Genomic DNA, 13,770 nt, shown 5'->3' with positions numbered 1-13,770 from the left:
TAATTTAACAACCAAGGCAGAACTCAGACATAACAGGTTTTCTAAATCCAAGGCCCCCCACCTTTATAATCTTTTATCTTAGCAAGTGATAGAACTTAATGGTACCAGATACATGTTATTAGTTTTATATTTATAGATTACCACATATATCCTTGTCTTAGAAAAATAGGGAAAAGCATGGTAATGCATATTATACTTTCAAGGAGTAGCCTGGCACCAAAAAGTGGTATATTAAATTAAGTGATAAAGGCTGTCTAATAAGCCACTGTTTAGGTTTACGAAGGACAGAAAATTGTAGTTTAGTCATCAGCCAGTCTAAGTAACACAAACCACAAAGCTAGTATTCGACATAGATAAATGTTGTCTGGGTATCTGAAAACCTGTAAGCCAGTACACAAACAACGCACTGTAGGAGTTTATACAATCTATTTGTTCTCCTGTTTGCCTCCCGATTCTACTAAAGAATAGAAGTGCACGAACGTAACAATGGGGAACATACTACACACGGCAATGGGTAAGTTTCACAGAAATTGTGGATTGTGTGATCATTGTGAAAATAGCCTTATATTTGAACTACCTAGTACAGTATTTAAATTACTGACATGAAAAAATGCATTCTATATGATAGTGTTACACCCAGACTATGCAGATTTTAAAACACGTGTAAACATATTGCCATTGTGCTGTCATTATCAACTATATTATTATTAGACTACCCTCAAGCTATATAAGCTGTACAATGCATGACATTTAAAATATTTGAATGTCATGCTCAGCCATTGACTCATTGTGTGACCCCGACCAAGACCAAGACAACCTCCTTGTGTTGTCTTTCGGGTGAGACGATCTCGTGACTCTGCAGCTGATGCTTAGTTCACACACACTAGTCTCGTATCATATCTTGTAAAGCGCTTCGTAATGGCGGTCCACTATGAAAGGCGCTAAAGATCATTATTATTATAACACTGCCATCATGTACTATGTACAGGGGTTCACATAACTTAACATTAGGTTCTCACATCAGTACCAGCTGAAATGGTTTGGTACGCACCAAAATTAGGGGTCATCCTCCAAGTCGCTGTCCAGCTCCACCTCCTCCTCTGACAGTTCAAACAATTGGGATGGCATTTCTGGTTACTACAGTTTTTAACAAACCAGCACACATTCTATTTATTTCGGTATCCTACCACAATATTGCCACCCTGGGGATTGAAAAGCAAAAACCCAAACGCTGTCATTTTCTGTATTTCACAATTGCTTGTATTTTTATTTATTGGTTTGCATGCATACTAGTTAGGTGAACACCTGACTATACATTTCACTTTATGAACTGTTCCTATGCTTTTCAGTATTAGTGATTTTTTGGTGCACTGGTAACAAAAGGTGGCCACAAGGGTCTATCAGATTAACTCAGGAACGAGTCATCCATTAAGATTTGGCTATGTTATTGACTCATAACCTTGCCTTCCCCTATGGTTATTGCTCAGTCATCATATACTATGCAATGTAGCTTGTCATACATTGTCCTGAAAAAGTAACATGGGGAACAAATTAATTGCACTTCTTAAAAATATAAATAAAATGGTTATTTGAAACCAGAAGCCATTTCAAGCACTTAGCATGCAATAACATGTAGAAATATTTGTTTATTTGACATTTGTAGTAGTATTAATAGTAAAGAATAAAACCAAACCCCCTATTATCCAGTACCATAGTGGAATATGATTCTATGAATGTCATTACTTGTTCTTTACACCGTTTCAATGTAGGATCCCTTAAAAGTACATAGAGAAGCTCTGCTGCCAATAATAAACTAAACAAATAAGCTTATTTTAAAAGGAGACTGTGAAAAAAGGTCAAATTTACATTGCATAAGGTACAGGTTTAACAGAAAAGCACTGCTGTGCACATTTACAAACACCAAGCAGCATGCGTTGTATTTGTTTTTTACAGGAAGTCACACCAAGGTCTTGAACACAATGACAGCAATTGTACTATCAGTAACTTGAAATGCAAGCTTATATTAACAAGCACAGGCTTAAATTTATATTTTTGTTTTAAAACCACAATTCAATTTCACACAAACCTTGGCTGCCATTGTAATGATTTTTTTCTTATATAAAATAAATCTGAAACTGCCCATGCAAAGAAAAATTGTTACAAAAACATTAATAATAATAATAATAATAAAATAATAATAATAATAATAATAATAATAATAATAAAGCATAGTTGTCAGTATGTATTCAAATGGTTTAGGTGTTTGGTGTGGGAACACAACTATCTATTCTGTATGATTTGTTGTTAATGTCCACAAGGGTCCAGGATCTAGAGACTTGTACAATTTGTTTAACCACTATTGATTAATAACAGCAACATTACCCCATTCAAGATACAGCACTAGTAAATGCAATAGGCCTTCAAAAAGTACTTTAAAAAAAGACAAAACCACAAATACTTAACTTAAACAAGCTTAATTTTAATTGATCTGCAAAACTGTTTGAATTTCCAAGGAGTGCCATTCAAACTTTATCCCCCCCCATATCACATTGTGTAAATTAGTGCTATTTCTTTAGAGTAGCTTTGCAATCTTTACAAAGGTTTCCAAATGGAAGAAATCAGCATGCAATAGTTATGAAGAAAAAAAAATACAAATGTAAAATAACTGCTCATGTGATAAAATGGGTATATATTTTTTTCATATTCAGAACAAGAAATTCAAAATTTTTGCACTTTAAGTTCAAGTCAAAGATTGACACCCATTGTGAAGCAGTAAGAATTTAATACTAAAACTGTCAATTGTGAGCAGTTGATGTACCCCTTCAATGGCTTTTAGGCCAGAGTTAATGCTCCTTCGATTCCACGTAAGGCACAGGACAAATTAAATCCCACCTAGAGAAGTTAAACCAAGTTCTTCACAAGTGTTCTTGTCACTCTTGCACTTGTATACAAATTGCAATGACAATGAAATCACACTATTGTACAAAAACTGTTAATTCTAACCTGTTTATTCTGATATCATTTTTGCAGATTTGAAACCAGTGTTATATATGCTGAGGTTGACCAGGAGATGACTATAATACAACCAAAGAAATATAATAAAAATAAAAGGATGTAGTGGCATGTCTGAGAAGGTACATAATGAAAGAAATGACATGATTTAATTATCTACACATTTGTTTTTGAAATAATGATACTGTCAGCAAGCAGTCATGAATGGAAGAACAAAAAGAGGGTTAAAATGGGGCGAGGAGGTATGGGGCATTAAGATTAAAAGTGGGTAAAGTGGTTTATTTCCAGAGTAGAGAAACAGACAGAGACAGAGAGGAGATAGAGATGGAGAGAAAAACTTGTTCAGCTGCAGCACTTGCTCTTCCAACCCGTTACTCCACCTCCACTGCCAATATCTACATTTTCACTGTTGGGCTCTTTTACAGGGGTCTGCAAGAAAACATACAATACAAGGTTAGGTTGTGTCTTGCACAAAATCAAAATCTATCTTTCGAGATTATGACACACACACACACACACACACATATATATATATATATATATATATATATATATATATATATATATATATATATATATATATATATATATATATATATATATATATATATATATATATATGAGAGAGAGAGAGAGAGAGAATAAAAATAAACTTTAAATCATTAAATTACTTTGTCTGAAGTGTACTAACTTTAGATTATACTGTATTATAAAGCCTTGGTGGATACTCCAAAGAGCAAAATTATTTGGTTTGTGGTAGGCATTTGTTGTCTGTTTTACTGTGCTCAGACGAAAAATCTTAGTATTCCTGAAGAGATAATACAGTGGCACCCCACCGCTTACTAACCATACAGAACACTGGTTCATAAATTTTACAACCACCCCCCCTCCCCGGCTTATTACTCCTTCCAGCAAAGTACCAAATCTGAATTACTCACTTTCTACAGTATTTCTCTGACTAATTACACCTTAAAAGAGCAGCATCCATGTTCAATACCTGCCCAAGCAAATGTTTACCTTTCGAAGTATGTCTTCTGCTAATGTGAGGAATGCCTTCTCAATGTTGATATTTGCTTTAGCACTCGTCTCAAAAAACCTAATGCCATGTTCTCTTGCAATCTGAAAGATAGAACATTAATTTTAGAACCTAGGGGGTGCAAATAAAAAATAAAAAAATTGCAGAGAATATGCTAGTAAAAAAATAAGTATAATAGTGCAAAGTTACTGTCCAATTATACTGACGTGTTTACATATATAACGATTACTCACAGCAGCGTACAGTGCCAACCAGTTTTAGTTTAATCCCTGGTTGGTTTTGGTTTGTAAAATACATGTGTTACATCCCCAAATTCATTACAAACTTTTTTAGAAATGACTCAATTTTAGAAATGACTCCTGTACCATCTCCAGGGACTACTTTCACAATAAGATTGTCACCTTCAGCACTGTTGATAATGTGGTTCCTCTTACATTTATATGCAATCATTACCAACATTATCAATACTAGGCAGGCATGCAGACATTTCTGGCCATAACTTGAGTGCTAGTGCTCACTCATGTTAGGTGTGCAGTGTCAATATGACTAATCATTAATTTGGCACACCTAATTGAGCTCCAACACAAATGTTTCTGAATAGGTCTGTTGTGCTCAACAAAATTAACATTTACAGTAATCCGTCGCCTATCCGTGCTTCACCAGCGTTCTCTCTAAGGCTAAAAAACAAAAAAATAAAAATGAATGTCAAAAGTTTGAGTACACTTGCTAAAAACTAGTTATTTTTTTCATAATTGTTTTACGTCGTATATATTTCTGTAAATACTTGAAAATGAAAACACGTTACAATATACAAAACAAAATGAGTATCAAAGCAATGTTCAAGAAAATTGTCTCTAAATCTTGGATTCCTCAAAATAGCCACCCTTTGCCTTAACAGCCTCACAAACATGAGCAGTTTCAGTAGGAAATCGCCCAACATGTCTTCCCAGCTCTTCTGCAGCAATTCCCAGAGATGTAGGACACTTGTGGGTAGCTTTGCTTTGACTATTATGTCCAGTTCGTCCCATACAAGTTGTATGGGATTGAGGTCTGGAGACTGGGCAGGCCAGGTCATTAGATTGAGCTGTCCTTCACTTTCCTTCTTCGCCAGATAGTTCTCGCACAACTTTGATGTCTGTTTCGGGTCATTATCTTGCTGAAGAAAGGACTGCCCAACTAGCCGTAATCCTGATGGAATGGCATGACTCTGAAGTATGCTATGATAGCCATGCTGGTTGAGCTTACCATGAACTGGGTAAAGATCATCATCAGCAAAGTAACCCCAGACCACTGCCTCCTCCATGCTTGACAGTGGGAACCACACATGCAGAACTCATGCACTCACCCTCTCTGCATCTTACAAATACTCGGTGGTTGGACCCAAATATTTCAAATTTTGACATATCGGTCCATAAGACCGACTTCTGTGTTTTTTGGCCCAGGAAAGTCTCTTCCTCTTATTCTGCACTTTTAACAATGGTTTATTTGCAGCAATTCTTTAGTTAGGCCAGCTTCACGCAATCTCTTCTGAACAGTTGATGTTGAAACATCTGTACCTCTAGTAGCATTTAGCTGAGCTTGTATTTCAGGGGCAGTTAATCACCGGTTTCGCAGACTTGTGACTCGAATGAGCTTGTTCTCCGATTCTGAGGTCACCCTCGGCCTGCCTGACCTTGTTCGATCCTCATGAGTGCCAGTTTCTTCAAATCGTTTCATGGTCTTTGCCATAGCAGTGACAGACACTTCCAAAGTTCTTGCGATTTGTCTAAAAGACTGACCTTCACTTCTTAAAGTAATTACAGACTATCTTTTTTCTTTGCTTAACTGAGCGTATTTTGTCATTTTCTGCTCCCTTACACTCAGGAATCACAAACTTGTGCCTATGCTACCTATATTTATAGTAATCATGGACCCTCACCTGTTAACAATAATTGGTGACAAAAGGTTAATTAGGTAACATGCCAGTTAACTCAAAACATCTAACAGACACTTTTATACTTAGGCCAGTGTTCTAACACAGTGTCAGACTTTTAACTGACTTGGGCTTCAGACTGAAATCCCCTTGCTTTGGGTGACCATTTCATTGAAATTGACAAGATTTACATTTTCATTTAAAAATTAAATTTTTGAATGCAATTCACTTATGATTATCAGCTTTATAAGTACATATCATATAATGAAATATTAAGTGTTTATACACAAGTCTATACAGTTAAAAGCACAGATAATGGTTTCAAGCAGGTGTACTCAAACTTTTGACTGGTACTGTGTGTCATTATATATAACACACAGACAGTACTGTGCAAAAGTTTTAGGCAGGTGTGAAAAAATGCTGTAAAGTAAGAATGCTTTCAAAAATAGACATGTTAATAGATTATATTTATCAATTAATTAAATGCAAAGTGAGTGAACAGAAGAAAAATCTAAATCAAATCCATATTTGGTGTGACCACCCTTTGCCTTTAAAACAGCATCAATTCTTCTAGGTACACTTGCACAAAGTCAGGGATTCTGTAGGCATATAGTCAGGTGTATGATTAAACAATTATACCAAACAGCTGCTAATGATCATCAATTCAATATGTAGGTTGAAACACAATCATTAACTGAAACAGAAACAGCTGTGTAGGAGGAATAAAGCTGGGTGAGGAACAGCCAAAAAAAAACTCAGCTAACAAGGTGAGGTTGCTGAAGACAGTTTACTGTCAAAAGTCATACACCATGGCAAGACTGAGCACAGCAACAAGACACAAGGTAGTTATACTGCATCAGCAAGGTCTCTTGCAGGCAGAAATTTCAAGGCAGACAGGGGTTTCCAGGTGTGCTGTCCAAGCTCTTTTGAAGAAGCACAAAGAAACAGGCAACGTTGAGGACCGTAGACCCAGTGGTCAGCCAAGGAAACTTACTGCAACAGATGAAAGACACATCATGCTTACTTCCCTTCGCAATCGGAAGATGTCCAGCAATGCCATCAGCTCAGAACTGGCAGAAAACAGTGGGACCCTGGTACACCATCTACTGTCCAGAGAAGTCTAGTCAGAAGTGGCCTTCATGGAAGACTTGCGGCCAAAAAGCCATACCTCCGACGTGGAAACAAGGCCAAACGACTCAACTATGCACGAAAACACAGGAACTGGGGTGCAGAAAAATGGCATTTTTGGCTGTAGCAAAAGGCAGTTTGTTCGCCGAAGGGCTGGAGAGCGGTACACAAATGCGTGTCTGCAGGCAACAGTGAAGCATGGTGGAGATTCCTTGCAAGTTTGGGGCTGCATTTCTGCAAATAGAGTTGGGGATTTGGTCAGAATTAATGGTCTCCTCAATGCTGAGAAGTACAGGCAGATACTTATCCATCATGCAATACCATCAGGGAGGCATCTGATTGGCCCCAAATTTATTCTGCAGCATGACAACGACCCCAAACATACAGCGAAAGTCATTAAGAACTATCTTCAGCGTAAAGAAGAACAAGGAGTCCTGGAAGTAATGGTATGGCCCCCACAGAGCCCTGATCAACATCATCGAGTCTCTCTAGGATTACATGAAGAGAGAGAAGCAACTGAGGCTGCCTAAATCCACAGAAGAACTGTGGTTAGTTCTCCAAGATGTCTGGGCCAACCTACCTGCCGAGTTCCTTCAAAAACTGTGTGCAAGTGTACCTAGAACTGATGCTGTTTGACTGATGCTGTTTGACCTGACAAAGGGTGGTCACACCAAATATTGATTTGATGTAGATTTTTCTTCTGTTCACTCAATTTTGTTAATTGATAAATATAATCTATGTCTATTTTTGAAAGCATTCTTACTTTACAGCATTTTTCCACACCTGCCTAAAACTTTTGCACAGTACTCTGTGTGTGTGTGTGTGTGTGTGTGTGTGTGTGTATATATATATATCAGCGCCTTGCGAAAGTATTCAGACCCCTGACCAATTCTCTCATATTACTGAATTACAAATGGTACATTGAAATTTCGTTCAGGGTTTGATATTTTATTTTAAAACACTGAAACTCAAAATCAATTATAGTAAGGTGACATTGGTTTTATGTTGGGAAATATTTTTAAGAAAAATAAAAAACTGAAATATCTTGCCTGCATAAGTATTCAACCCCCACACATTAATATTTGGTAGAGCCACCTTTCGCTGCAATAACAGCTTTAAGTCTTTTGGGGTAAGTATGTACCAGATTTGCAGTGTCAGAATGATTTTGGCACATTCTTCTTGCCAGATTTGCTCCAGGTTGTTCAGGTTGGTTGGACGACGCTTGCGGACCGCAATTTTCAAATAGTGCCACAGATTCTCAATGGGACTGAGATCAGGACTTTGACTGGGCCACTGTAGGATAGTCACCTTTTTGTTCTTGAGCCACTCCAATGTTGCTTTGGCCTTGTGCTTGTGATCATTGTCTTACTGAAAGGTGAATTTCCTCCCAAGCTTCAGTTTTTTAGCAGACTGAAGCAGATTCTCTTGCAGTATTTTCCTGTATTTTGCTCCATCCATTCTTCCTTCAATTGTACCAAGATGCCCTGTCCCTGCTGATGAGAAGCATCCCCACAGCATGTTGTTGCCACCACCATACTTTACTGTAGGGATGGTGTGTCTTGAGGCATGGGCAGTGTTAGGTTTGCGCCACACATAGCGAGTTTTGGCCAAAAAGTTCTAGCTTGGTCTCATCTGACTACAACACCTTTTCCCCACATCGCAACAGGGTCACTCTCATGCTTTCTGGCAAACTCCAGACGTGCTTTCAGATGGTACTTTTTGAGTAACAGCTTCTTTCTTGCCACCCTCCCATACAGGCCAGTGTTATGCAGAGCTCTTGATATGGTTGACTGGTGCACCATTACTCCACTCCCAGCCACTGAACTCTGTAGCTCCTCAAAGTGATTGTTGGCCTCTCTGTGGCTTCTCTTTTCTTGTTTGAGCGCCGAGTTTTGAGGGACGGCCTTTTCTTGGCAGTGCCTGGGTGGTGCGATGCAGCTTCCACTTCCTGGTTATTGATCCAACTGTGCTCACTGGGATATCCAAACACTTGGATATTATTTTGTACCATTTCCCTAATCTATGCATTTGTATTACTTTATCTCTAACTTCTTCGGAATGCTCTTTGGTCTTCATTTTCCTTCAGATTCACAGCCTTACCAATGATCCTTCAACAGTGGGGTTTTTATCCAGAAAATGTAACAGCAACTTTAATGGTTCACAGGTGGAGGCCAATGGTAAGGTAATTGTGTCCTCGTTGGGGCACTTTCTTTCATCGGTGCAAACTGGGAGCTTCCACAGCACAGGGGTTGAATACTTATGCAAGCAAGATATTTCAGTTTTTTATTTTTCTTAAATATTTCCCAACATAAAACCTATGTCACCTTACAACAATTGATTCTGAGTTTCAGCGTTTTAAAATAAAATATCAAACAGAATGAAATTTCAATGTACCATTTGTAATTCGGTAATATGAGAGAATTGGTCAGGGGTCTGAATACTTTTGCAAGCCACTGGTGTGTGTGTGTATATATATATATAAAATGTTAAGGGCGAAACCCGGTGGTCTGTTGAGTCTAGTTTTGCAAGGGTCAATCTAATTTCACCGAGAGCTTCTGGGTAAATCCTGAAGTTACCCCTTTTTTTCCCCCCACGCACTCACCCTCATACAATCGGGCGAATCTAGACTGTCTCAGAACTCAAAAAAGACTGGGCAAAAATCTGTTTTTTCGACAGTTTTCACCATATTTCAGGGCTAGCCCACGCGAGTCTAGTTTCGTCCAACACTTCAACATCGATGCCTGTCCCAATTATTTGGGAAAGTTTAGTTTTGCATTTCTACACTCTCCCCTGCCAGCTTCCAAGTGCGTGCTGGGTTTCCAGCGGTGGTGCAGAAAAGGAAGGACACTAGGGCTGGTTTTAGTAGTGGTTAAAACCACTCTATTAGCTCTCTATCCCAAAACAAGAATTCAAAAAGTCTTGCTCCTTTTCTGCTTTCCTTTCCTTGTCAAGCATGCCTACCAAAAATGGTGTCATCTAATATTTTTTTTTAAGGCAAATAAGTTTCCGGAGAGATGATGATGCTTAGTCACTTCAGTTTGTAGGAATAAAAGTAATTATGTTGTTTTCCTGGATACCATTGCTGTGGTAGCTTGTTATCAAAGATGACACCATTCATAGATCTGAGATAACCATTTGTTTATTTTAAATGTTGTTCAATAATTATTTACTTATCGCCACGGTCAATTATTTAGCAAGTGAAGACCGCTGTTTCGGACAATATAACGAAGACGGCATTATATTAAGGAATATTGTGGGCTACTGCTATCCCTTTGCAGTCCTCTGTCGGACCTGGTCCGACATTACCATATGCCTTTTCCAGTCCGATGTCGGATGACCCTGTCCGACATCAAAAAGACGTAAAGCACAGGTGTCTAGTCGTTTTTTCTCCGAAAAAAGCAGAGAAAACCTTTCAATGGCCGAGTGAGACAAAGGAAGTAGCTGCTTCTGCATCCAGCTCTCAAAGAATATCACAGACATTTGTAGAGCTTTTTGAGATGGCTTAGATCGCATTATTCAAGAGTTTGGTGATAAAACGAGCGATCAGGAGAGGATTTAATTAGTATGCACATCTATAAAGAGGTATGTGAAAAATACAGTGAACGAGGGGTGGGGCATGGCTGTAGATACAGTACTGAGTGTCCTTTTGCCATTCAATGCCTTTTAAACCTGTTTTACTCCGAAAAAAATATTTTAAACTGTGTGTGTAAAATAAACCGCGCACGTGAAAACAAATTGGACCAGACGCGCCTGACAAGCGCCGAATAAATGGACTGAAAAGGGTTAAACTGGCCACTGACTTGGTCATAAATATTACCATTGGTTTATATACCAGGGTTTCCATTTGTTACACCGCCACCAGGATCTTCTTTGAACATCAATTTTGGTTTAACAAGCAAGTTCCAGTAGATAATTCACTGGCCATATAATTATCTTGCTTTAAGTGGCTATTCAGGGTAATGCTGGACTGAGTTTTTTTTTTTTTTTTTTATCCAAGTTCCAATGGCAGGGTTAAAATATCCTGTGGTTTTATCTTCATCAATTAAGCTATGTTTTGTACTGCACTTTACAATACTGAAACTAATTACAATTCCACTGTACAGCTGTGACAATTAGCTTTGTTTTGGTGAATGAAGCAGACTGTTTAGCTACAGTCTGATTTATAAAGACTGTTCATAAAAATAAACACTCAAGGCTGCTCACATACCTGTTCTCCCTTTGCCTTTGGTACCACACGCTTGTCCTCCATGTCACACTTGTTGCCTAGCAGCATCCTTTCAACATCTTCATTTGCATGCTGAAAAAAAAAAAAGAATGGAATGTGGGTAAGACATCTATCGAACAAGTAAACACTAATTGACCTAGAACAGCACTGGAATTAATTCCTACACACAAAATAGTATGTACACTGATTGGCTGAGATGTTTATTTAAAATAATCTTTAAAACAGGTGAAGTATTTTTGAAGCAGTCATCAGTACAGTAGTTGAGTCAAGCATCCTGGGGAAGAGATAAATACCCAGAAGAGATACAACTTCTGAGTTAGAAACTCACATTAGTCTTGGACCCAGCCCTGGGTTTCAGAACAATTAGGTTTACTGCTGAAATGAACAGATGCCACCTTAAATGTTTTATGCGATATTATGATATAGTTTGATTTATAAAGCATTAGGATTCTGAATAACAGGCTGTTCATAATCTGGAGGATATGTTAATCCTATTTCATCATAGCAACATTTCTATTCTTCCTTGTAGAAAAAAAAAAATGCTACCAGTAACAAGCAATACTATGCAGACACACAATGCTGCAGTGTGGTGTAAATAACCATAAAGTAAACAATTAAACCAACAATTAAATCGATTGTAACATTTCACAGGAGGAAACATGATTTTATTTTTATGCTTTCCCCCTTTAAATGCCTGTTCTCCCAATTGCTAGCTGTGCTAATTATTCTTAATACCCGATTGCCCTTGACTGCAACCTTATTAGGCCTGACAACATAGCTATTTTCCACACCCACTAGGAAATACATGCATAAAAATAGAACTGTAGAATGTTACTTCTTTAAATCAGAACACTCAAAATAAAATAAAGTACTTTATGTTTAACCCTTTACAGTCCTATGTCGTACCAGGTCCGACATTACAATTTTCCCTTTCCAGTCCGATGTCGGACCCTGTCCAACATTAAAAAGACATCAAGCACAGGTCTAGTCGTTTTTTCTCCGGAAAAAGCCCAGAAAACCTTTCAATGGCCGAGTGAGACCAATAGGAGCAATACACATAGCCCCTGCACCACAGAGATAACACAGAGATAAACAAAGAAGATAGCTGCTTCCACATCCATCGCTCAAAGAATATCACTTTTTGAGATGTTACAGTAATAAAATAATGACTTGGATCGCATTATTGAAGAATTTGGTGATAAAACGAGTGATCAGGAGAGTATTTATCAGTAAGCACAACTATGAAGGGGGTACGTGAAAAATACAGCGAACGGGTGGGGCTTGGCTGGAGATGCAGTACTGAGTGTCCTTTTGCTATGCAGTGCCTTTTAAACCTGTTTTACTGTGAAAAAAAAAATTAAAAAGCGTATGTAAAATAAACAGAGCGAAAATATACAGTGTGAAAATAAATTGGATCCAACACGCCTCGCAAGCGCTGAATATATGGACCGCCAAGGGTAATAATCAGGAAGATGTTGGCCAAATTACAAATGTCAAAAGTAATTCAAAATAGTATGTATAGTAACAGCAGAATATTTATATAAAATACACTTGATTCGAGACCACAAGTGTCACTGCTTCAGGTGAGAAGTGTCAACTGAAGGCAAGGAAAGTTTCTCTTACTGGGCAGTAGAGCCTTAGGGGGAAAAACAAACAAAACACAACTTATAACATAGGTGACATTGTTTCACTTCTCACATGAACATTATGGTGTTGAAAAGTGAGAATTTAACATCTACAGCTGATCCTAATTAAAGTCATCACCAAAAGAAATACCTTACTTGTACTAGTATGTGGACCAGCATGTCTTACCCTTATCTACATACAAGTCACTGAACCTACTTTAAGACAGCAGACGTGTCTCCTTGCAAAGGTAGGTTGTGCCAACTTAAGTGTGTATGTTTACTTGGACAGTAAATGAACAGCTCTACAAGCTTCAAAATGACTGGCACACACATTTTTGTAGACCTACAAACAAAAACTAGTAATAAGCCATATCTGGCACTAATTAAAACAAATTAGTCACGGACACATTTCTACCACTCAACTAGCTGAATGTTTCATTAATTTTTTTTAAATTATATTCAGAACACACACCCTTCATGCTCTTTAAATGCATTAATTGTCCGAATTACCTCATCAATGTTCCGCAGCCACTTGCTTATGTTTTCAAAGCTTTTGGCATTTGTGATGTCGTACACTAACATGATTCCCATGGCACCTCTGTAGTAGGAAGTTGTGATTGTGTGAAACCGCTCCTGTCCTGCTGTATCCCTGTTAACAAAAGGAAAAATAATAATTTGTATATTAATATTAATTAAAGTTTCAAAAATGGTTGAATGGAAGTTTTTGGTTTAAAAAGAATTGCATGGTTATTAGTTTTTAAAAACTAATTCTGTGATAAATGTTTTTCCAGAGCAAACTTATTTTGAGCATTAGGCGCACTGTCAAAAAAAA

General features: G+C 37.7%; 1 protein-coding gene across 1 annotated transcript in view; it reads right to left on the bottom strand.

The window, feature by feature from the left end:
• Positions 1–2,458: 2,458 nt before the first annotated feature.
• Positions 2,459–13,770, bottom strand: part of LOC121315586 (ras-related protein Rab-10) — a 28,896-nt gene continuing 17,584 nt past the window's right edge. Inside the window, exons 3-6 of the mRNA XM_041249813.1 lie at positions 13,449–13,587; positions 11,296–11,385; positions 4,030–4,131; positions 2,459–3,441 (exon numbers count right to left, since the gene is read on the bottom strand). Coding sequence (XP_041105747.1) covers positions 3,355–3,441; positions 4,030–4,131; positions 11,296–11,385; positions 13,449–13,587 — 418 coding nt within the window. The 3' untranslated portion in view covers positions 2,459–3,354. The remainder of the gene's footprint in view (positions 3,442–4,029; positions 4,132–11,295; positions 11,386–13,448; positions 13,588–13,770) is intronic.

Source organism: Polyodon spathula, chromosome 5 (genome assembly GCF_017654505.1).
Source record: "Polyodon spathula isolate WHYD16114869_AA chromosome 5, ASM1765450v1, whole genome shotgun sequence".
In the NCBI taxonomy this organism is placed as follows: Eukaryota; Metazoa; Chordata; class Actinopteri; order Acipenseriformes; family Polyodontidae; genus Polyodon; species Polyodon spathula.
Note: the sequence above shows the minus strand (reverse complement) of the source record. Positions and strands in the feature narration are given on the sequence as shown.